A 25,324-nucleotide genomic window follows, 5' to 3' on the forward strand; every position below is an offset into this window, starting at 1 on the left:
CTTTTTTTCTCGAGACAGTTTTACTCTTGTTGCCCGGGCTGGAGTGTAATGGCATGATCTCAGTTCACTGCAACTTCCACCTCCTGGGTTCAAGCAATTCTCCTGCCTCAGCCTCCCGAGTAGCCGGGATTGCAGGTGTGCGCCATGCCCTGCTAATTTTTGTATTTTTAGTAGAGACGGGGTTTCTCCATGTTAGTCAGTCTGGTTTTGAACTCCTGACCGCAGGTGATCTACCCACCTCAGTTTCCCAAAGTGCTGGGATTACAGGCATGCGCCACCGCGCCCAGCAGGGGGTCTTATGTTTCTATAGCCTGTCTAGTGCCTCGCATGGTGCCAAAGCTTCTCCACTACATTTCCTTACATAATTTGCTGTTAGCACTACCGCCATATGCCCTCCATGTTCTCCTCCATTCCTGAGGCTTCTTACTGCAAACACCTCCTAGCAGCTTTTCTTCCCCCGTACCAGGATGCCTGGTACATATGTTTTTGTTTGTTTCGTTCTGTTGCCCAGGCTGGAGTGCAGCGGCAAGATCTCCGCTCATTGCAACCTCCGCCTCCCAGATTCAAGCGATTCTCCTGCCTCAGCCTCCCGAGTAGCTGGGATCGCAGGCACATGACACCACACCAGGCTAACTTTTGTTTTTGTTTTTTGAGATCGAGTTTCGCTCTTGTTGCTCAGACTGAAATGCAGTGGCTCAATCTTGGCTCACGACAACTTCTGCCTCCTGGGTTCAAGTGATTCTCCTGCCTCAGCCTCCCAAGTAGCTGGGATTACAGGCGCCCACCACCATGCCCAGCTAATTTTTGTGTTTTTAGTAGAGACAGGCTTTCACCATGTTGGTCAGGCTGGCCTCAAACTCCTGACCTCGTGATCCACCCGCCCCGGCCTCCCAAAGTGCTGGGATTACAGGTGTGAGCCACCACGCCCGGCCTCATATCACATCTTAGAGATCCCCCGAAGGACTGAGCTTCATCAATTGCTCACATCGGTCAGTCCCCAAGAGACACCAATGGATGTTTTCTGAACTGTGCTGAACTGCCAATCCAAGTGCTGGGGCTGGGCATGGTGGCTCACACCTGTAATCCCAGCACTTTGGGAGGCTGAAACAGAACAGTTTGAGGCCAGGAGCTTGGGAGCAGCCTGGGTAACAGAGTTAATATAGTAAGATCCTATCTCTATGGAAAGCTTTTTAAAAATTAGCCAAGCAGGCCGGGCGCGGTGGCTCAAGCCTGTAATCCCAGCACTTTGGGAGGCTGAGGCGGGTGGATCACGAGGTCAAGAGATCAAGACCATCCTGGTCAACATGGTGAAACCCCGTCTCTACTAAAAATACAAAAAATTAGCTGGACACGGTGGCGTGTGCCTGTAAGCCCAGCTACTCAGGAGGCTGAGGCAGGAGAATCGCCTGAACCCAGGAGGCGGAGGTTGTGGTGAGCCGAGATCACGCCATTGCACTCCAGCCTGGGTAACAAGAGTGAAACTCCATCTCAAAAAAAAAAAAAAAAATTAGCTGAGCGTGGTGGTGCGCCCTGTAATCCTCCTAGCTAATTAGGAGGCTGAAGCCAGAGGGTCTGTTGAGCCCAAGTGTTGAAGATTCCGGGGAGCTAGGATCACACTGCTGTACTCCAACCTGGGCAACAGAGCAAGAGCCTGTCTCTAAAAATAATTGATAATAATAATAAAGAAGCTGTCTGGGCATAGTGGCTCATGCCTGTAATCCCAGCACTCTGGGAAGCCAATGCAGAAGGATCGCTTGAGCCTAGGAGTTTGAGACTAGCCTGGGCAATATAGGGAATCCTTGTCTCTACAGATAAAAAAAATTAGCCTGAGTAACAGCTTACGCCAGTGAGGCTGAGGCAGGAGGATCACTTGAGTTCAGGAGGTCGAGGCTGCAGAGAGCTGTAATCTCATCACTGCACTCCAGCCTGGGCAACAGAGTGAGACCCTGTCTCAAAAAAAAGAAGAAAAAGGAGAAGGAGAAGGGGAAGAAGAGGAAGATGAAGAAAGAAGAAGAAAAGGAGGAGGAGGAGGAGGAGGAGGAGGAGGAGGAGGAGGAAGCAGAAGCAGCAGCAGCAACTAAGTGTCATTTATTAAAAAGATATGACCAGGCACAGTAGCTCATGCCTATAATCCCAGCACTTTGGGAGGCCTAGGTGGGTGGATCACCTGAGGACTGCAGTTCGAGACCAGCCTGATCAACATGGTGAAACACCGTCTCTACTAAAAATACCAAAAAATTATCTGGGTGTGGTGGTGGGTGCCTATAATCCCAGCTACTCTGGAGGCTGAGGCAGGAGAATCGCTTGAACCTGGGAGGCGGAGGTTGCAGTGAACTGAGATCGCACCATTGCACTCCAGCCTGGGCTCCAAGAGTGAAACTCTCTCTCAAAAAAAAAAAAAAAAAAAAAAAAAAAAAAAAAGATACAAGGCAAGATTATTTTTCCCAATCTCTAGCACATCTGAGCACTTGCAAGCTGAGTTAATGTTCACGTTATGGTCAGTAAAGGTGCTTACCAAAAAGATGGAGCCGTTGCTAAACCCGGTAATAAGCTTCCCTTGCTTCTGGACTGAGACTGCACAGGTGGGTGTTTCCTCTTTGATGCTGGACATGTGTTGCTTCCCCTGAAGTTTTCCCGTGGCTGAGTTCCACAGACTGACCACACCATCCCTGGACACTGTCAGCAGCGTGGCCTGGGAGTCCAGCACGGCCATGCACATCCAAGGATCAGAGGCATCTCCCAGGATATGGAAAACCAGCTCTGCAGTTTCCAGATTCCAAGCATTGATCTAATAGAATAATGAAGAGGAAGCGACATCTTGGCAGGAGACCTAGACTGCAAGTTTCCCAGAGTCAAATGCAAGATCCGTGCTCTTGTCTACTTTATGCATTTTTTTTTTTCTTTTGGAGATAGGGCTTCTCTTTTTCACCCAGGCTGCAGTGCAGTGGCACAATTGTGGTTTGCTGCGACTATCAACCCTTCATCTAGGGGTTTTTGTTTTTTTTTTTTTGAGATGGAGTTTCACTCTTGTTGACCAGGCTGGAAGGCAGTGGCACAGTCTCGGCTCACTGCAACCTCCGCCTCCCAAGTTCAAGCGATTCTTCTGCCTCAGCCTTCCAAATAGCTGGGATTACAGGTATGTGCCACCATGCTTGGCTAATTCTGTATTTTTAGTGGAGAATTAGCCAGGCATGGTGGTCAGGCTGGTCTCAAACTCCTGATCTCAGGTGATCCCCCTGCCTCAGCCTCCCAAAGTGCTGGGATTACAGGCGTGAGCCACCGCGCCTGGCCTGTCATCTAGGTTTTAAGGCCCGCATGCATTAGGTATTTGTCCTAATGCTCTCCCTCCCCTTCCCCCTCCCCAACCCCCAAATTTCAAGTGTTTAATAGCTACATCTGGTTGGCAACTCCTGTTTTGGGTGGCATGATTTATATTACTGATTTATGTTACTGTCAACAACCACTAATCACTCATATAACATCATAATGGATGGATATCAATCATTTGGTGCTTACCGTGTGCTAAGCACTATGCCAGCATATGTCTCATGATCTTACGACAAAGAGGAAGCAGTGAGACTCGGAATGGTGAATGACATGACCAGGGTCACTCAGCTCCCAAGAAACTCAACTGGGAGTTAAATAAAGATTTTTTTCTTCCTGGCATTAAGTTACTAAGCTATTACCCACAATGCTATTGGTGTCTCCATGTATAAAACTATGAAATCATAGGGTTATGATCAATATAATGGAATAACACAGTGGAATAGACATTGATTTCAGAAGCCCATGGAACATTCAGAGAGACTATACAACAGGCTGGGCATGGTGGCTTAGGCCTGTAATCCCAACACTTTGGGAGGCTGGGACAGGTGGTTCACCTGAGGTCAGGAGTTTGAGACCAGCCTGGCCAACATGGTGAAACGCTGTCTCTACTAAAAATACAAAAATTGGCCGGACATGGTCGCTCACGCCTGTAATCCAAGCACTTTGGAGGCCAAGGCAGGTGGATCACCTGAGGTCTGGAGTTCAAGACCAGCCTGACCAAAATGGTGAAACCCCGTCTTTAAAAGAAATAAAAATACAAATACAAAAATTAGCTGGGCATGGTGGCGCACAGCTGTAGTCTCAGCTATTCAGGAGACGGAGGCAAGAGAATCGCTTGAACTTGGGAGGTGGAGGTTGCAGTGAGCCGAGATGGTGCCCCTGCACTCCAGCCTGCGTGATAGAGCGGAACTCAATCTCAAAAAAAAAAAAAAATTAGGTATAACTTTAAGACTGGATGTGGAGAAAAAAAAAGAAGAAAATAGAGAAAGAGAGAAAAGAGAGAACGAGACTGTAAAACAAGTCCCAATCAATTTGAAAGGTTTTACCTTATACAAATCAAATTTAATTAGAAAAAAATAAAAAACAGGACCATATCTAGAAATTCTTCAAATATCTGGAAACTAATAGCACAGTTTTAAGTAGCCCATGTATCAAAGAAAAAAATCAAAAGTGAAATCTGAAAGTGTTTTAAAATGTATGTAAACAAAAATACATGCCAAAATGCACATGATGTAGGTAAAGCAGTACTTTGAGGGAAATGGGGTCAGAAAGAACTATCAGGATTATCTAATCCAACTATGAAGTCTGAGACCTCTTTTTATTTTTTTGAGGTGGAGTTTCACTCTTGTTGCCCAGGCTGCAGTGCAATGGCACAATCTTGGCTCGCTGCAACCTCTGCCTCCTGGGTTCACCCCCAGCTAATTTTGTATTTGTTGCAGAGATGGGGTTTCACTGTGTTAGTCAGGCTAGTCTTGAACTCCTGACCTCAGGTGATCTGCCCACCTTGGCCTACCAAAGTGCTGGGATTACAGGCATGAGCCACTGTGCCCGACAAGTCTGAAACCTCTTATAGCACCCTCTCAAGTGGTTGGATACACCGTTTACTCCCCACTCCACCACTGTATCAGGGAGCTCCTCCTTACAGAAATGGCCTCTTCTGTCTTTGAATGTTCTGGTCTCAGCTTTCCTTTACAAACAGGGCAGGGATTTGTTACCTTTGAGCCAGATGCCGAATACACAACTTTGTGTGCTTCATCCACATGAAGGCTCCAGATCTGAGGTCCAGTAAGATTTTTTGAGCTTCCATCCCAAATGGTAAATTTCTCCTGGCCAGAGAGTAAGTTCCACAAGCGTAGTGTGTAATCCTTCGAAGCAGAGATGGCAAGGGTCCCTTTGGCAAATACTTTCACGCACCTCACCTCTCCTGTGGCAGGCCAGGGATAGGGAGAGCATATTAGCTGGGAACACTTTGACCTTGCAACTATCAAAATGCTTGTCCAAACCAGCTTGGAAATACCCTGGCTTACCAAAGAAAAGATGGATGGAATTGAATTGTAAAAGTTATCAGAATAAAAATGGAGTCACTAATGTTAAGAAACCCCTGACAAACAGAGGCTAAGAAGGAAGGCTATGAAGAAAGAGTTCTCACACTTGTATGCCTGATAACAGAAAAGACTACAAATATCACAACTTTGCACAAAGGGTATTGTAAACCTACAGAAAAAAAATACATCTGCAAGACCATCTGCCCAGCAACTGCCTGTCCAGCCGCACCCTTATCATTGATCTTTGTAACCAAGGATGATTATTTCAAAACATTTATGTAATCTTCTTTTTCTTTTTTTGAGATGAAATCTGTCTATTGCCCAGGCTGGAGTGCAGTGGTGAGATCTTGGCTCACTGCAACCTCTGCCTCCCCAAGTAGCTGGGATTACAGGTGCCTGCTGCCATATCTGGCTAATTTTTTTCTATTTTTAGTGGAGACAGGGTTTTACCACATTGGCCAGGCTGGCCTTGAACTCCTCGCATCAAGTGATCTACCACCCGAGCCTCCCAAAAGGCTGGTCATGGTGTCTCATGCCTGTAATCCCAGCACTTGGCATGAGACACCATGACCAGCCTTTTAATATTATCATGATTATTATTATTATTTGAGATGAAGTTTCGCTCTTGTTGACTAGGCTGGAGTACAGTGGCATGATCTTGGCTTACTACAACCCCTACCTCCCTGATTCAAGCAATTCTCCTGCCTCAGCCTCTCCAGTAGCTGGGATCACAGGTGCCTATGACCATGCCTGGCAATTTTTTTGTATTTTTAGTAGAGACAGGGTTTTACCATGTTGGCCAGACTGGTCTCGAACTCCTGACCTCAGGTGATCTGCCCACCTCGGCCTCCCAAAGTGCTGGGATTACAGGCATGAGCCACCACCCCTGGCCAATTATTATTATTATTATTATTTTGAGATGGAGTCTCACTCTGTCTCCAAGGCTGGGGTTAACTGGTGCAATCTCAGCTCCCTGCAACCTCTGAGCTATTCTCATGCCTCAGCCTCCCGAGTAGCTGGGATTACAGGCATGTGCCACCATGCCTGGCAAATTTTTGTATTTTTAGTAGAGATGGGGTTTCACCACATTGGCTAGGCTGGTCTCAAACTCCTGACCTCAGGCGATCCTCCTGCCTTGGCCTCCCACAGTGCTGGGATTACAGGTGTGAGCCACAGTGCCCAACCTCTTTCTTTTTCTTTCTTTTCTTTTTTTGAAAGCCTCTCTCTGTTAGTTAAATTGATAGAACCTGTCCAAATGGAAAATAATCAAATGTGGCAATGCAAAATTCAGATGGTCACAACTAGTTGGGAGTCAATCTATTGCCCCAGATGTTGAATTTGTACTAAACAGATAACTGAATTTTAGAACGTTTCGGCATCTAGGAGTGTCTAAAATTAATAACCAGTAAAAAAGGGAAAACTTCTAGAAAAATTATAGGACTTCTCTTATCATTTTAATAGCATTGTAAAAAGAAATAACTAGCCAGGTATGGTGGCACACACCTGTGATCCCAGCTACTTGGGAGGCTGAGGCGGGAGGATCATTTGAGCCCAGGAGATTGAGGCTGGAGTGAGCTATGATCACTTCACTGCATTCCAGCCTTAGCAACAGAGCAAGACCATGTCTCAAAATAAATGAATAAATAAAAATAATAATCTTAGAGAGCTATTTTCTAAGCAAAACATACAATTTAGAAGGCATAATGGGGAAAATTAGATCAACTGGATTATGAAGAAATGTAAAACTTCAGGAGGATTAACCGCAGTTGAAAGGCTCATCATGACAGATATGGAGGAAGTATTTGCAACATGTAACAGACAAATGGAGATTCTTCTTAATAAACACGAAGTTCATCAGTCTGTGATTAAGTTCTGAGGGTGGGGCCATTGGGAATGGGATTAATGTCCTTATAAAAGTGGCTCCAGGCTAGGCAGGGTGGCTTACACCTGCAATCCCAGCACTTCGGGAGGCCGAGGCAGGAGGATCGCCTGAGCTCAGTAGTGCGAATCAAGACCAGTGTGGCTAACACGGAGAAACCCCATCTATCCTAAAAATACAAAAATTAGCTGGGGGTGGTGGTGCGCACCTGAAATCCCAGCTACTCGGGAGGCTGAGGCAGGAGAATCGCTTGAACATGGGAGGTGGAAGTTGCAGTGAGTTGAGAATGGGCCACTGCACTCCAGCCTGGGTAACAGAGACTCTGCCTCAAAAAAAAAGAAAAAGAAAAAAAGTGTCCCCAACATAAAGATGACAGACACTGGGGACTACTAGAGTAAGAAAGGAGGAAGGGGGTCAAGGACTGAAAAAATTCCTCTGGGGTACCATGTTCACTAGCTGGGTGATGGGATTATTCACACCCCAGACGTCAGCATCACTCATATACCTATGTAATGAAATGCACATGTACCCGGTGAAATTAATCACAGAAATCGTAAATGAAATAAAATACAGTAAAATCAGAACAAGGATCTGACTGGGCCAGGTGGCTCACAGCTGTAATCCCAGCACTTTGGGAGTCCGAGGTGGGAGGATCACTTGACCCCAGGAGTCCAGGACAAGCCAGGCAACATAGCAAGACCCTGTCTCTAAAAAAAAAAAAAAAGGCCGGGCGCGGTGGCTCAAGCCTGTAATCCCAGCACTTTGGGAGGCCGAGGCGGGTGGATCACGAGGTCGAGAGATCGAGACCAACCATGGTCAACATGGTGAAACCCCTTCTCTACTAAAAATACAAAAAATTAGCTGGGCATGGTGGTGCGTGCCTATAATCCCAGCTACTCAGGAGGCTGAGGCAGGAGAATTGCCTGAACCCAGGAGGCGGAGGTTGTGGTGAGCCGAGATCACGCCATTGCACTCCAGCCTGGGTAACAAGAGCGAAACTCCGTCTCAAAAAAAAAAAAAAAAAAAAAGTAAAAATAATAAAAAGAGCCTGGCTCAGTAGCTCATGCCTGAATCCCAGCACTTTAGAAGGCCAAGGTGGGTGAATCAGCTGAGGTCAGGAGTTCGAGACCAGCCTGGCCAACATGATGAAACCCTATCTCTACTAAAAATACAAAAATTAGCCAGGCATGGTGGCGGGCACCTATAATCCCAGCTACTTGGGAGGCTGAGGCACGAGAATCGCTTGAACCCAGGAGGCAGAGGTTACAGTGAGCTGAGATCATGCCACTGCACTCCAGCTTGGACCAGAGTGAGACTCGGTCTCAAAAAAAAAAATGTAAAAATAAGAATCAATGGGCACAAAAGAATATTTATAGCAAAATACTGATAAAAATATATATAGTATAGATTTATATATTTACGTATATATTTGTTTTTGTATATTTACATATATTTTATCTGTATTTTTATGTATATATTTATGTTTTACATACATATGTTTTATATACATAAAATATAAATATATACATATACAAAAATACAGATGAAATATATATGTGTATATATAAGCATATACATATACATAAAACATGGTACATACTTTGATTGAAATGATAAAATATTCTTTTTTTTTTTTTTTGAGACGGAGTTTTGCTCTTGTTACCCAGGCTGGAGTGCAATGGCGCAATCTCGGCTCACCGCAACCTCCGCCTCCTGGGTTCAGGCAATTCTCCTGCCTCAGCCTCCTGAGTAGCTGGGATTACAGGCACGCGCCACCATGCCCAGCTAATTTTTTGTATTTTTAGTAGAGACGGGGTTTCACCATATTGACCAGGATGGTCTCGATCTCTCGACCTTGTGATCCACCCGCCTCGGCCTCCCAAAGTGCTGGGATTACAGGCTTGAGCCACCGCGCCCGGCCTTTTTTTTTTTTTTTTTTTTTTTGAGATAGAGTTTCACTCTTGTTACCCAGGCTGGAGTGCAATGGCGCGATCTCGGCTCACCACAACCTCCGCCTCCTGGGTTCAGGCAATTCTCCTGCCTCAGCCTCCTGAGTAGCTGGGATTACAGGCACGTGCCACCATGCCCAGCTAATTTTTTGTATTTTTTTAGGAAAGACGGGGTTTCACCATGTTGACCAGGTTGGTCTTGATCTCTTGACCTCGTGATCCACCCGCCTCGGCCTCCCAAAGTGCTGGGATTACAGGCTTGAGCCATAGCGCCCAGTCTGATAAAATATTCTTAACACCTCTATGGGGAAACAATTGACAACCACACCCATTTAATCTACAATGGTGCATTTCAGTGGTTTTTAGTGTGTTCATGGAGCTACATAACCATCACCCAAGACTAAGTTCAGAACATTTCCGTAACCTCAAAAAACAGTCATCCTCTTTTTTTTATCACGTTCATCTTTTTTTTTTTTTTTTTTAATAGAGTCTCACTCTGTGGCCCAGGTTGAAGTGTAGTGACGTGATCTCGGCTCCCTGCAACCTCCCCTTCCCAGGTTCACGTGATTCTCCTGCCTCGGCCTCCTGAGGTAGCTGGAATTACAGACTTGCACTACCGCAACCAACTAATTTTGTATTTTTAGTAGAGTTGGGTTTTCACTATGTTGCCCAGGCTGGTCTTGAACTCCTGACCTCAGGTGATCCATCTGCCTCAGTCTCCCAAACCCTGTCTCTACTAAAAATACAAAATTAGCCAAGTGTGGTGGTGCACGCCTGTAATCCCAGCTACTCGGGAGGCAGGAGAATCACTTGAATCCAAGAGGTGGAGGTTGCAGTGAGCCAAGATCACAGCACTGCACTTCAGCCTGGGCAAAAAGAGTGAAACTCCATCTCAATCAATCAATCAATCAATTAATTAATTTTAAGACCCTATCTCTTAAAATAAATAAATAACATTTTAAAAAAATAATATATTTGGGAAAAAAATAAATAATTGCATCTGGACTAAACATTCACAGACCTTTATTGTCATTATCCCCCAAACAGCACAGAATAACAACTATTTATAGCTGGGATTACAAGCATGAGCCACTGCCCCGGACCTATTGCATTAATCATTTCAAACAAACAATTCGGTGGCATTTAGCACATTCACAGTATTGTGCAAACATCACTCTATCTCATTCCAGAACATTTGCAACCCCTCCAAAAGGAGACCCTGTCCCCATCATCAGTCACTCCCCACTCCCCTCCTCCAGCCCCTCATCTGCCTCCTGTCTCTGTGGACTAGCCTGTTCTGGGCATCTCATACCCATGGGAGTCACACACCAACGGGCACCTAGTGACTGCTCCTTTTTTTTTTCTTTGTTGAGGCGGAGTTTCACTCTGTCGCCCAGGCTGGAGTGCAGTGGCGCAATCTCGGCTCACTGCAACCTCTGCCTCCTCGGTCCAAATAATTCTCCAGCCTCAGCCTCCCGAGTAGCTGGGACTACCAGGCATCCGCAACCATGTCCGGCTAATTTTTGTATTTTTAGTAGAGATGGGGTTTCACCATGTTGGCCAGGCTGGTCTCAAACTCCTGACCCCAGGCAATCTACCCGCCTCGGCCTCCCAAAGTGCTGGGATGACAGGCGTGAACCACGGCGCCCGACCTGACGGCCCTTTTTATTTGACACAGTATCCAGAGCTCCAGCCTCAGAACTGCCTTTCTATTCTGTACACCCGCCAACCTCATTCCCCTCTTGGGCCTTTGCACTGGCTGTTTTCTGCGCCCGGAGGCTCTTTCCTCTCCCCTCCCCTCCCTTCACCCCTGCAGATACCAAAGTCCACAGATGCTCCAGTCCCTTATAGGAAATAGCACAGTGTTTGCATATAACCTATATATAGCCTCCTGTATACTTTATTATTATTGTTACCATCATTATTTCTTTTAGAGATGGGGGTGGAGCATAGTAATGCAACTGCAGCCTCCATCTCCCAGACTTAAGTGATCCTCCTGCCTCAGCCTCCCGAATAGCTGGAACTACAGGTGTTCCCATACACTTTGTTTGTTTGTTTGTTTGTTTGTTTTTTGAGACGGACTTTCACTCTTGTTACCCAGGTTGGAGTGCAATGGCGCAATCTCGGCTCACCGCAACCTCCGCCTCCTGGGTTCAGGCAATTCTCCTGTCTCAGCCTCCTGAGTAGCTGGGATTACAGGCACGCGCCACCACGCCCACCCAGCTAATCTTTTGTATTTTTAGTAGAGACGGGGTTTCACCATGTTGACCAGGAAGGTCTCAATCTCTTGACCTCGTGATCCACCCGCCTCGGCCTCCCAAAGTGCTGGGATTACAGGCATGAGCCACCGCGCCTGGCCTGTTTTTGTGTTTGAGACAGAGTCTCACTCTGTCAACTGAGGCTAGAGTGCAGTGGCATGATCTCAGCTCACGACAACCTCTGCCTTCCAGGTTCAAGCAATTCTCCTGCCTCAGCCTCCTGAGTACCCAGCTAATTTTGTATTCCTAATGTGGTTTTGCCATGTTGGCCAGGCTGGTCTCAACTCCTGACCATCAGTGATCCACCCGCCTCAGTTTCCCAAAATGCTGGATTACAGGCGTGAGCCATGGCGCCTGGCCTTAAAATTTATTTTAAGGGACAGGTACAATGGTTCACGCCTGTAATCCCAGCACTTTGGGAGGCTTAGGTGGGAGGATGGCTTGAGGCTAGGAATTCAACAGCAGCCTGGGAAACACAGTGAGACCCAGTCTCTACAAAAAAATGTTTTTAAAATTAGCTAGGCATGGTGGCATGCACCTGTGGTCCTAGCTCTTCAGGAGCCTGAGGTGGGAGGATTGCTTGAGCCTGGGATACCAAGATTGCAGTGAGCCATGATTACACCACTGTACTCCAGCCTGGACAACAGAGTGAGACCCTGTTTCAAAGAAAAGAAGGAAGGAGGGAAGGATGGATGGATGGATGGAAGGAAGGAAGGAAGGAAGGAAGGAAGGAAGGAAGGACGGACGGACGGACGGACACACACACAATCAACAACAATCAAAAGACAGGGTCTCAAGGCCAGGTGCAGTGGCTCACGCCTGTAATCCAGCACTTTGGGAAGCCAAGGCAAGCGGATCATAAGGTCAAGAGTTCGAGACCATCCTGGCCAACATGGTGAAACTCCATCTCTACTAAAAATACAAAAATTAGCTGGGCGTGCTGGCACTCGCCTGTAGTCCCAGCTACTTGGGAGGCTGAGGCAGGATAATTGCTTGAACCCAGGAGCCGGAGGCTGCAGTGAGCCAAGATCCTGCCACTGTACTCCAGCCTGGTGACAGAGTGAGATTTAGTCTTTAAAAAAAAAAAAAGGCCAGGCACGGTGGCTCAAGCCTGTAATCCCAGCACTTTGGGAGGCCGAGGCGGGTGGATCACGAGGTCGAGAGATCGAGACCATCCTGGTCAACATGATGAAACCCCGTCTCTACTAAAAATACAAAAAATCAGCTGGGCATGGTGGCACGTGCCTATAATCCCAGCTACTCAGGAGGCTGAGGCAGGAGAATTGCCTGAACCCAGGAGGCGGAGGTTGCGGTGAGCCGAGATTGCGCCATTGCACTCCAGCCTGGGTAACAAGAGCGAAACTCTGTCTCAAAAAAAAAGACAGGCTCTCACTCTGTTGCCCAGGCTGAACCCTGGGCTCAAGGCATCCTCCTGCCTCAGCCTTCCAAGTAGCTGGGACTACAGGCACACAGCACTGCATCCAGCTTTTCCAAATATTTTCAATCCATAGTCGGTTGAATTCCCAGACGCAAAACCCAAAGATACAGAGGGCCAACTATACTTTTGATTTTTTTTTTTTTTTTTTTGAGATGGAGTCTCGCCCTGTCATCCAGGCTGGAGTACACTGTCACAATCTCAGTTCACTGCAACCTCCACCTCCCAGGTTCAAATGATTCTCCTGCCTCAGCGTCCCAAGCAGCTGGCACCACCACACCCAGCTAATTTTTGTGTTTTTAGTAGAGACAGGGTTTCACCATGTTGATCACGCTGGTCTCGAACTCCTGACCTTGCGATCCACCCGCCTCAGCCTCCCAAAGTGCTAGAATCACAGGTGTGAGCCACCGTGCCTGGCCTATACTTTTGATTTTTCAAAAGATTGTGTTATATTATTTGTCATTTGAGCTTTTTAGGGTACCCCTTTAAATTTTTTTAAAATTTGAGTATATCAAAAAATAAAATAAAATAAAATTTGAGTATGTCATATCTAATAGGAATTTGATTCAACTCTTTAATTCTTCTCCATCCCCACCCAATATTTTTCTCACTGCAGCCTCCAAATCCTGAACCAGAGTGATCCTCCTCCCTCAGCCTCTCACATAGCTGGGACTTCAAGTGCACACCACCATGCCTGGTTAATTAAAAAAAAATTTTTTTTTTTTTTTTAGAAAAGGGGTCTTGCTATGTTGCACAGGCTGGTCTTGAATTCTGGGCCTCAAGCAATCCTCCCACCTCGGCCTCCCAAAGTGCTGGGATTCAAGGTGTGAGTCACCATGGCCAACCTGTTTTCTTAATTAAACGAAAGGGTTAGATTAGAATCTTTCTAAAGCTGATTTCCTATGGCTTGATTCTGTTAAATGAATTTTTTTAAATACATGGGATCTTTTAACCTATTTATTCAACAAATAAGCATGGAGTATGTTGAATAAAACATAACCTTTGCCCTCAAACAATGGTAAAAGGATCTTGGGATCTTGGGTCAACAAATAAATGTAGCCTTTTTATTTATTTATTTATTTTTTAGATAGGGTCTTGCTCTTTTCCGGCTGGAGTACAGTGGTGCAGTCACAACTCACTGCAGCCCCAACCTCCTGGGCTCAAGCGAGTCTTATGCCTCAGCCTCCCAAATAGTTGGTACTACAGGTGTGTATCTCCACGCCTGACTAACCTTTGTGTTTTTTGTAGAGATGCGGTTTTGCCATGTTGCCCAAGTTGGTCTCAAACTCCTGAGCTGAAATGATCTGCCTGCCTCAGCCTCCTAAAGTTCTGGGCTTACAGACATGAGCCACCACACCCAACCAACTGTAGTCTTAGCCAATGAGGTCTTACGTACATCAAGCTGCAGAAGAGCAGTGGGGACCTAGTTATGAAGTGTACTTTGGGAACCCTTGCCCTGCCTGCCCTTGCCCTGCCTGCCCTTGTCCTGTTTTCCCTTGCCCTGCCTGCCCTTGCCCTGCCTGCCCTTGCCCTGTCTTCCCTTGCCCTACCTGCCCTTGTCCTGCCTGCCTTTGCTCTTCCTTCCCCTCCCCTCCCCTTCCATTCCCTTCCCTTCCATTAGTCTTCAAGAATGAATAGTTTTCCTTCCTAGTCCTGACCTTGGCCTATCTCTCTTCAGCATCTAGAACAAGGTCTGGTACACAGCAGGCACTCAACTATTGATTATAAAACTAAGCCATATCTGTTAAGGGACTATGTTGAAAAAAACAACCTTACTTAGGATCCGAGGTTGACAAATGCAAAAAGGACTGCAATTCTTTGCCCTTCCTGATCCACACCCTTGGAAATGTTATTTTGCAGCTCCTCCCATCAAAAAATGAAGCCTAGGCTGGATATGGTGGCTCACATCTATAATCCCAGCACTTTGGGAGGGCAAGCAGAAGGACTGCTTGAGCTCAGGAGCTTGAGATCAGCCTGAGCAACATAGTGAGACCCTGTCTCTATCAAAACATACAAAAATTAGCCAGGTGTGGTGATGTGTGCCTGTAGTCCCAGCTACTCAAGAGGCTGAGGTGGGAGGATTGCTTGAGCCCAGGAGGCTGAGGGTAGGCAACAAAGCAAGACCTTGTAGGAAGGAAGGAAGGAAGGAAGGAAGGAAGGAAGGAAGGAAGGAAGGAAGGAAGGAGGGAGGGAGGGAGGGAGGGAGGGAGGGAGGGAGGGAAGGAAGGAAGGAAGGAAAGAAAGAAGGAAGCCTGTCTAGCCTATTTCCTTACTGGGCTGTTCTTGTAAATTCCCTTGGTCAAGAGAATGTGACTGGGTGCTAATTCCAAGTCCAGGCTTAAGAGATCCTGTGAGCACCAACTTGTTTTCTCGAAACCCTGCCTTTGTGGGGGATGAGAGACCTGAGGGATGCTGAATGATGAGAGACCACATGGAGAAGAATTGAGTTGTTTCAGATTCAGCCAGCTTCCAGCTGATCCACTAACTGACTGCAGATACATGAGCAAGTCCAGCTGAGAGTAGAAAACCGCCCAGCTGAGCCCAGCCCACGCTGCCAACACACAGGAAGTGAGCTAAAGAAATAGCTTGTTTGTGGCTCAAATTTGTAATCCCAGCTCCTTGGTAGGCTAAGGAGGGAGGATCACTTGACCCCAAGAGTTTGAGACCAGCCTGGGCAACACAGCAAGACCCCTGTCTCTAAAAACGTTTAAAAAATTAAAAATTAGCTGGGTATAGTGCTTGTAGTCCCAGCTACTCAGGAGGCTGAGGCAGGAGGATCAACTGGGCCCAGGAGTTTGAGGCTGCAGTGAGTTATGAATACACCACTGCACTCCAGCCTGAGCAACACAGTGAGATCCTATCTTAAAAAAAAAAAAAAAAAAAAAAAAAAAAAAAAAAAAAGAAATGGCTTGTTCAAAACTACTGTGTTTGGGGATGGTTTGCTATGTAACTATAGCTAAACAATGCAGGAACAAAGGCCAGGGTTTCAATACAGAGAAGTGAATCTGTGGGGAAGGGGCTCTGAGAACTGACTATTCACTATGGAAACTGACCACAAACCCCACTTCTCAAGTCTCTCACCTGTGTGTCCAGTTAGCATGTGGATCACATGCTGCTCTTCCATGTCCCACACAGCCACGATGCCATCCTGGGTGCCAATCACCAGCAGCTTCTCCTCCGCACCCCACGCCATGGCGGTGATGCCTGCAGGCCACACAGAGGCAACAGCAATGATCTCAGTTCCTGTGTCCAAATATTCAGCTATAGGGTGCTCTAATGAGCCCCCCACTTCTCAGATAAGACAACTGAGGCACAGACAGATTCAGTCCCTTGTCCAAAGCTACACAGCAAGGATTACAGATTCACAGACTCAGATGCACAGATTCACACTCTGGGCTGTGACATTCACTCCACTCTTAGGTAGGAAAAGGGACTGAATCACAGTGTGGTCATAAGCGTCTGTATAGTCCAGCAGTGCTCACCCAGGGGACACATTTGGTGTCTGGAGACATTCTGAGGAGCCACAACTGGGGACAAGGATGCTCAAGGACACTACTGGCATCTGGCAGGTGGAGGCCAGGGAGGATGCTCAACACCAAACAATGCATAAGACAACTCCACCCCGGAGAAAGATTCAGCCCCAGAAGCCAACAGTGCCACGGCTGAGAAACCCTGTCTTAGTTGAAAAAACTCAGAAATGAAATTACATTGGCTGTGGCAGGGCACAGTGGCTCATGCCCATAATCCCAACACTTTGGGAGGCCGAGATGGGCTGATCACTCGAGGTCAGGAGTTTGAGACCAGCCTGTCCAACATGGAGAAACCCAGTCTCTGCTAAAAATACAAACATTAGCCATGTGTGGTGAAGCACACCTGTAATCCCAACTATTCAGGAGGCCGAGGCAGGAGAATAACTTGAACCCAGGAGATGGAGGTTGCAGTGAGCCAAGAACACACCACTGCACTCCAACCTGGGTGAGAGAGGGAGACAAAAGGAAGAGAGAGAGAGAGAGAGAGAGAGAGAGAGAGAGAAATAGAGAAAGAGAAAGAGAGAGAAAGAAGGGAGGGAGGGAGGAGGGAGAGACGGAAGGAAATTATATTGGCTGAGAATGAGGATTCTGTTTTTGACATCTCTTTGAGTTTAACCAGCATAGAAAAACAAGGGCTGAGGTCCTAAAGAAAAGAAAAATTTGCCAGTGAATTGGACAAACACACCCCAAGTCTCTCTGCCTGGTGGAGTTTGATTAAAACATCACTGCAGAGAGGGGCCAAGATACATTAGAGAAAACACAGGCCTAGGCATTAAGGAACTGGACTTTCTGAATGTCCTGAAGTAAAGAAAGGAAGTCCGTCTCCTTCTCTGTACCACTTTCCCATGTATAAAATGGTTGGGGTGGTGTTGAATCAGAGCCAGTCAAGCTCTGAGAATACAGGATTTTGTTTCTACCTCACTGGGAGAGAGTGAGGAAATAGGACTTGTTTTCTTTTTCTTTCTTCTCCTCCCCTTTCCTCCCATTTCCACCCTTTCCTTTCCCTCCCCTTCCCCTCCCTTTTCTTCCTCTTCCCTCCCCTCCCCTTCCCTTCCCTCCCCTTTTCCTTCCCTCCCCTTCCCTTCCCTCTTCCCTCTCCTTTCCCTCCCTTCCCCTCCCCCCTCCTTTTCCCTTCCTTCCCCCCCCCCAGATAGATAGGGTCTCACTCTGTCACCTAAGCTGGAGTACAGTGGCTCAGTCATAGCTCACTGCAGCCTCAAACTCTTGGGCTCAAGCAATCCTCCCATCTTAACCTCCTAAGTAGCTGGGACTGTAGGCACATGCCACCATACCCAGCTTTATTTTTTTAACTTTTTGTAGAGATAGGGTCTCCCTATGTTGCCCAGGCTGGTCTTGAACATCTGGGTCCAAGAAAGCCTCTTGCCTTGGCCTCCTAAACTGGTGGTATTACAGGCATAAATCACCGTGCTCAGCCTCTTTTTCTTTTTTCCTTGTCATGCGCTCATTGGGTGACCTTAGAAATATTAACTCAGACTTTGCATTTGTACGAAGCCCACATGGGTAAGACCTTTTTCAACTTGAACAGTACTAGAGGATGCGCCACAGGGCACAGTGGATCTGAAACACAGACGTTTACCTGCCCCAGACATGACAGAAACATCACTCTAAGTTGTAACTTCCTATGCCTGTGCCATGACAGACATCACTAATCAATCACAGCACTATGCGTGATTTGCGCCCCCACAGCCATTCTGTCATCTCAGCTTTAGTAATAAAACCCAAAAGCTCATAGGTTTTAGCTGAGTACAGGGTCATCCGCACAAAGACCATATTTCCCTGGTTGAGCCCAGTGGCTCACCCCTGTAATCCTAGCACTTTGGGAGGCCGAGATGGGCGGATCACCTGAGGTCAGAAGTTCAAGACTAGCCTGGCCAACATGGTGAAACCCATCTCTACTAAAAATACAAAAATTAGCCAGGCGTGGTGGCACAAGCCTGTCATCCCAGCTGCTCTGGAGGCTGAGGCAGGAGAGTAGCTTGCACCTGGGAGGCAGAGGTTGCAGTGAGCTGAGATCATGCCACTGCACTCCAGTCTGGGTGACAAGGGCAAAACCCCATCTCAAAAAATAAAAGACTGTATTTCCCAGCTTCCCTTACAGTTGGACATATCCAAGTTCTAGCCAATGAGACAGGAGTGGAAATATTTAGTTCTGCCTCTAGGTCATGCCCTTGAAATGAGGAGGCCTGCCATGTGCTTCTCCTAGTCCCTACTGGCTGGAATGCCATCTGGATAGTAGGAGCTGGAGCAGCCATCTTGGGCCAGTGAGGACACCCCTACACTGAAAATGGCAGAGCAGCCAGACTGAAGGTCTATGGGTCCCAGACACCCTAAGGACTCCGTTATACTTCTTCTTTTGCTTGAACTATTTTATAAGACAGAATTAAACTCCTATTTTATTTAAGCCATTGCTGTTTTGTCTTTTTTTTTTTTAACGATATCTGAACCTATATCCTAATAAATACATACACTTTCTGACTAAGCTAGCTTCAGTCTCAGAATCCTTCTCAACACAGCATTCTGGGGGTTGCCCCTAAATTGACTCCTCCATGCATTGTACTTAGTGTCTCTTAGCATTTTTATTTTGAAGATAATGTGCCTGGGGAGTGCGGCTTTCACTACCAGGTCATGCGGCACAGTGAGAGCTCTGACATTTGAACCACAAGCAAATTCAGTGGTCTCACAATCATGAGAAGTTGTGGGTAAGCAGATAAATAGATGGGTGAATGAAAGTGAGTGAGTGGGTGGACAGGCAGCTAGTTGGATGAGCGGATGGGTGAATGGATGGGGCAGATAGATGGGTAGATGGAGAAATCAATTTCTAGATGAAACTGAAGTGAGCAAGTTGATGAATGGCAGAGGGTGTGGATGGGTGGAGGGTTAAGAGAGTGAATGGAAGATGATCAGATAAGAAAAATGGAAGGGTAAGTGGATTGGGGTGGATGGATGGATATCTGAGTAGAAGGATGAATAACTAATAGAAGTGTGGATGACTGATGGGTAGATAGATGAGAGGAAGGAAGGAAGAAAGAGTTGAAGGATAAATGAATGGATGAATGGACAAATGGATGGGTGAGTGGATGAATGGAAGGAAAGGTGGGTAGGTGGGTGGGTGGATGGATGGATAAAAGGATGGGAAGGTAGTTTGATAAATGCATAGATTACTGAAAGGGTAGGTACATGATTGGGTGAATGGATGAATAATAGATGGATGGATGAATGGGGTAGATAAATGGTGGCAGGGTAGATGGAGAGATGGACAGGTGGGTGGATGGGTAGGTGGCTGGAACAGTGAGACGGTCAATGGATAAAAGGGTGGGAGGGTAGATGGATTAATAGATGGGGGATAGATGGATGGAAATGTAGCAGATGGATGGGTGGGAAGGTGGATAGATAGATGAATGAGTGGGTGGGTGGATGGATGGATGGATGGATGGGTAGGAAGGTGGTTTGATAAATGAATGGATGGATAAATAGAAGGGTGGGTAAATGATTGGATGAATGGACACACGATGTATGAATGGGTGGGTGGATGGGTGAATGGATGGGTGGATGGGTGAAAGCGTGGGAGAGTCAATGGATGGAAGAGTGGGAGGGAGGGTGGATGGATGGATGGGCAGGCAGTAGATGGATGGAAAGGTGGCAGAGAAGATGGATGGATGAATGGATGGGTGGGAGGGTTGGGAGGGCAGTGGATGTATGAACAGATGATGGAAGGGTGGGAGTGTAGATAGATGGATGAATGGATGGGAGGGTAATTGGATGAAAGAGTAGGAAGGTGAATGAATGGATGAATGTATAGATGGATGGATGAACAGAGGGTGGGTGTGAGGGTGCTGGATGAATGGATGGATGGATAGATTAATGGAAGAATGGGAGATCGATAGATGGATGAATGGATGGGAGGGTAATTGGATGGAAGAGTAGGAAGGTGAATGAATGGGTGGATGGATGGATGAATGGAAGGAAGAAAAAAATGAATGACAAATGGATGGCAAAACCTAAATCCTCGTCTCTCTGTTACATCCTGGGATCACAAGGGCTGAGTACAGTTCCATCAGCCTCTCAGGGGCCTGTCAGGCATTAGTTCCTAGCTTCCAGACTTACTAGCATGAGCTTGTAAACAGCTCAAACTGTCAGGTGGGCACGAATCCCTTGGAGATGGGAAGCTTGGAGGCATCCCCTAGCTTCGGGCTCATTCGCAGAATTTGTATGAGTCATCTACAGTCCCTGGGGGGCAGAGAGAGGCAACTGAGCATGAGATAGCAGGGCAGGCTCTGATGGCACCCTTGGGGCCTCCCAACTAGCGCAAGGGAGTTTCAGAGGACAGTCTCAAACACCGGCATTCGCTGCCCCCAGGCAAGCAGGTGCCTGCGGGGACTTTTGCTGTGCTGGGGAAGACTCACCTTTGTGACAACCGCTGAGCGTTGCCCGGAGGGGTCCTCCCGGCGGCTGGAGGAATCCTCCGAGGGGCACTAGCACACAGTGTGGACAGAGCCGGAACCAGCTCTGGGCCTGTTGGCATAGCTGTCCCACCAGTGCGGGATGTGAGGTGGCGAAGAAATGGAGTCTGGCCAGCAGTTCTGTGTACAGGAGGCTCCTCTCTGCAACAGAAGGATGTGGATTAAGTTGCCTGGATTCAGCCCCCTGTACCTTTCCTGCAAATTGAGTCTCCACTCCCTGCAGAAGCTGTGGGACGAAAGAGAATTCACAACGCCTCAGCTACAGCCTCTGCTGGCCTCTCCCGCCTCCTTCTCTGCTCTCCAGACTGACTCACCCTTACTTCAAATGTACCCAGCTGTTTCTAGCCTCCAGCCTTTGCCCAAGTTGCCTAGAATGCTCCCCTTTCCTTCCTCCCTCCCTCCTTCCCTCCCTCCCTCCCTTCCTGTCTTCCTTCCCCTTTTCTCTGAGGCAGTATCACACTCTGTTGTCCCGGCTGGTGTGCAGTGGCACACGATCAAAGTTCACTGCAGCCCCGAACTTCTGGGCTCAAGCAATCCTCCCATCTCAGCCTCCCAAATAGTTGGAACTACTGGCATGCACCACCACACCCAGATTTATTTACTTACTTTATTTATTTATTTACTTTTGAGATGGAGTTTCACCCTATCGTCCAGGCTGGAATATAATAGCGTGATCTCAGCTCACTGCAACCTCCGCCTCCCAGGTTCAGGTGATTCTCCTACCTCAGCCACCCAAATAGCTGGGACTACAGTCACCCAACACCACCCCTGGCTAATTTTTGTGTTTTTAGTGAAGGCGGGGTTTCACCATGTTGGCCGGGCCGGTCTTGAACTCCTGGCCTCAAGTGATCCACCTACCTTGTCCTCCCAAAGTGTTGGGATTACAGGCTGGAGCCACCGTGCCTGGCTATTTATTTTTTTAGAGACAGGGTCTTGCTCTGCCACCCAGGCTGTAGTACAGTGGCATGATCACAGCTCACTGCAGCCTCAAACTCCTGGGCTCTAGCGATCTTCGGGCCACAGCCACTCGAGTAGCTGGGATTGCAGGTGCACATCACCACGACTGGCTAATTTTTTTATTTTTTTGTAGAGATGGGGTCTCGTTATGTTGCCCAGGCTAGTCTCAAACTCCTGGCTCAAGCTATCCTCATTCCTCAGAGTCTGGAATTATAGGTGTGAGCCACTGTGCCTAGACCCAACCTTTTCAATAAAAACAGGATCAGAGGAGGGATATATTGGAAATCTTTGTACCTGCCATTCAGTTTTGTTGTGAACCTAAAACTGTTCTTTAAAAAGTACGCTATTAAGCAGAGGTAGGAGAATCGCTGGAACCCGGGAGGTGGAGATTGCAGTGAGTCGAGATCACGCCACATTGCACGTTAGCCTGGGTGACAGAGCTAGACTCAAAAAAAAAAAAAAAAAGACTCATGATCACTTTGGATCATTTAAGCATTTAGGTTGTTGAATGGTCTCCATTTCCCAGCTTGCATGGCTGTACGGAGAGCACGTGGATGTCCAGCAGCGCCCTCTGGTGATGACATTTGTTCCTACACTTCCTCCTTGTGCCGGGGGAGCCAGCGGTTGTCAATCAAGGGGCTTTGCAGAGAACGTGCTGAGATCTGGGCTTTCAAATCTTTCTTAAACTGGGAAGTCGTGCCCATGGTTGTTTTCCTAAGAAGTTGCTCCGTCAAGGTTTACAACTCTGGCGAGCGCCTCTCACATTACTGTTCTTTCCAGTTGCCTTAAATTCCAGTTGTTAAGTATGCTGTTCCATTTCCTTCTCTTTATTTTATTTTATTTATTTATTTATTTTGAGACGGCGTTTCGCTCTTGTTACTCAGGCTGGAGTGCAATGGCGCAATCTCGGCTCACCGCAACCTCCGCCTCCTGGGTTCAGGCAATTCTCCTGCCTCAGCCTCCTGAGTAGCTGGGATTACAGGCACGTGCCACCACGCCCAGCTAATTTTTTGTATTTTTAGTAGAGACGGGGTTTCACCATGTTGACCAGGATGGTCTCGATCTCTTGACCTTGTGATCCACCCACCTTGGCCTCCCAAAGTGCTGGGATTACAGGCTTGAGCCACCGCACCCGGCCTATTTTTTTATTTATTTGTGTGTTTTGAGACAGTCTTGCTCTGTCACTCAGGTTGGAGTGTGATCTCAGCTCATGGCAACATCTGCCCAGGTTCAAGCAACTCTTGTTCCTCAGCCTCTCAAGAAGCTGGAATTACAGACATGCGCCACCACACCCGGCTAATTTTTGTATTTTTAGTAGAGATGGGGTTTTGCCATGTCGCCCAGGCTGGTTTCAAATTGGCCTCAAGCAATCTGCCTACCTTAGCTTCCCAAAGTGTTGAGATTACAGGCTTGAGCCACTGTACCTAGCCATCTATTTATCTATTTTTAATTAATTAATTTTTTAATAGAGATAAGGTCTTATGTTGCCCAGGCTGGTCTTGAACTCCTGCACTCTAGCAATCCTCCTGTCTGGGCCTCTCAAAGTGCTGGGATTACAGATGTGAGCCACCACACTTGGCCTCGTGTCCCTCTCTTAAAGGCTGAGACAAACATTAACTCTTTGCCTAGGGCAGTAAGGATGGAGACAAGCATCTCCCAGGAGAGTGAGTCATACACAGCCTTCTAGCTGCAGTACCAGAAAGGTCATTACCCCAAGGTAATGGAGAACCATCTAGAAGGTTCAACAAAGAGATACTTAGTGATATTCGGGGTTTTTTTTTTCTTTTCTTTTCTTTTTTTTTTTAGATAGAGTCTTGCTCTGTCACCAAGGCTGGAGTACGGTGACATGATCCTGGCTGACTGCAACCTCTGCCTGCCGGGTTCAAGCAATTCTCCTGCCTCAGTCCCTTGAGTAGCTGGGATTACCGGTGCATGCTACCACACCTGGCTAATTTTTGTAGAGATGGGGTTTCACAATGTTGACCAGGCTGGTCTCAAACTCCTGGCATCAAGTGATCCACCCACCTTGGCCTCCCAAAGTGCTGAGATTACAGATGTGAGTTACTGTGCTCAGCTGATTTGGGCTTTCAAAAGATTCTTCTGGGTGCTGTATGGAAAATAAACCAAAGGGTAAGAATGAATCCAAGCCTCAAGGATGCTTTGGCAAGGGTCTAGAGGAGAGGTGGCAGGACTGGCCCTGGGCTGATGGTCATGAGGATAAAGAGAAGCAGACAGTTCAAGGATGCTTTGCAGAGCCAGGATTAGAAGCTCTGCATAGGAATCACAGGCCACTGGTCATCCTTTTTAACATGCTATTCACATCCATGGGGAAGCACATTAGATACTGAGAATTAAGCATCTTTAATACTCCCCCTTCCTTTGTGAATTCACCTCACAATGTATTGCTCTTTGTTAAAATGGTATGTAAGGCCCCAGGTCTAAGAGCTCCTTTGAGTTTTTGCTTATCTTCTGTGAAGCTTCTGTGCACATAAAATTAAAATGTGTGAGCCCTTTCTCCTGTGGAGCTGTCTTTTGTTAGTTTCATTCACAGGCCCCTATCACTGAACATAAAAGGGTAAAGAAAAAGATGTCATTTGTTGTCTCCCACAGTTTGATTGTAAAATGGTGCAGCCGTTGTGGTTCCTCAAAAAGTTAAAACACAAAATTGCCATGTGATCTGGCTAGTTCACAGTAGCCAAAAGGTAGAAACAACACAAATGTCCACAGACAGATGAATGGATAAACAAAATGCGGCATATTCACACAATGTAATATTATTCAGCCCTAAAAAGGAATGAAATTCTTAGCTGGGCATGGTAGCTCATGCCTGTAATCTCAGCACTTTGGGAGGCCAAGGTGGACAGATCACATGAGGTCAGGAGCTCAAGAACAGCCTTGCTAACATAGCAAAACCCTAACTTTACTAAAAAAAAAAAAAAAATACAAAAATTAGCTGGGCATGGTGGCACATGCCTGTAATCCCAGCTACTCTAGAGGCTGAGGCAGGACAATCGCTTGAACCCAGGAGGTGGAGGTTGCAGTGAGCCGAGATCGTGCCACTGGGTGGCAGAGTAAGACTTTGTAGCGTTAAAAAAAAAAAAAGGAAGGAAATTCCTTTATATGCTAAAATGTGGAGGAAACTTGAGGACATTCTACTCAGTAGCGGAAGTCAGAGAATAAAGAACAAATACTGTAAAATGCCACTTATATGAAATACTTAAAGTGATCAAACTTATGGAGACAGAAAATAGCATGGTGCTTGCCAGGGACTGGGGTGAAGGGAGAATAGGGGGTGTGGTGGTTAGGCTCTGTGTCCCCACCCAAATCTCATCTTGAATTGTAATCCCCATAATCCCCATGTGTTGAGGGAGGGACCAGATGGGAGTGATTGGATCATGGGTGTGAGTTCCCCCATGCTATTCTCGTGATAGTGAGTTTTCACGAGATCTGATGGTTTGGGGGG

The 25,324-nt window shown here is 47.0% G+C and overlaps 1 protein-coding gene across 8 annotated transcripts in view; it reads right to left on the bottom strand.

Moving 5' to 3' along the window:
- Window positions 1-25,324, bottom strand: part of NWD1 (NACHT and WD repeat domain containing 1) — a 98,279-nt gene that overhangs the window by 24,168 nt on the left and 48,787 nt on the right. For all 8 annotated transcript variants that reach the window (XM_074384435.1, XM_010330131.3, XM_074384436.1 and 5 more), the window contains 4 exons: window positions 20,848-21,045; window positions 15,975-16,097; window positions 5,043-5,251; window positions 2,516-2,788 (listed from right to left, as the gene is read on the bottom strand). In XM_074384435.1, the coding sequence (XP_074240536.1) occupies window positions 2,516-2,788; window positions 5,043-5,251; window positions 15,975-16,097; window positions 20,848-21,045 (803 nt within the window). The remainder of the gene's footprint in view (window positions 1-2,515; window positions 2,789-5,042; window positions 5,252-15,974; window positions 16,098-20,847; window positions 21,046-25,324) is intronic.

This window comes from Saimiri boliviensis, chromosome 14 (assembly GCF_048565385.1).
Source record: "Saimiri boliviensis isolate mSaiBol1 chromosome 14, mSaiBol1.pri, whole genome shotgun sequence".
Classification (NCBI taxonomy): Eukaryota; Metazoa; Chordata; class Mammalia; order Primates; family Cebidae; genus Saimiri; species Saimiri boliviensis.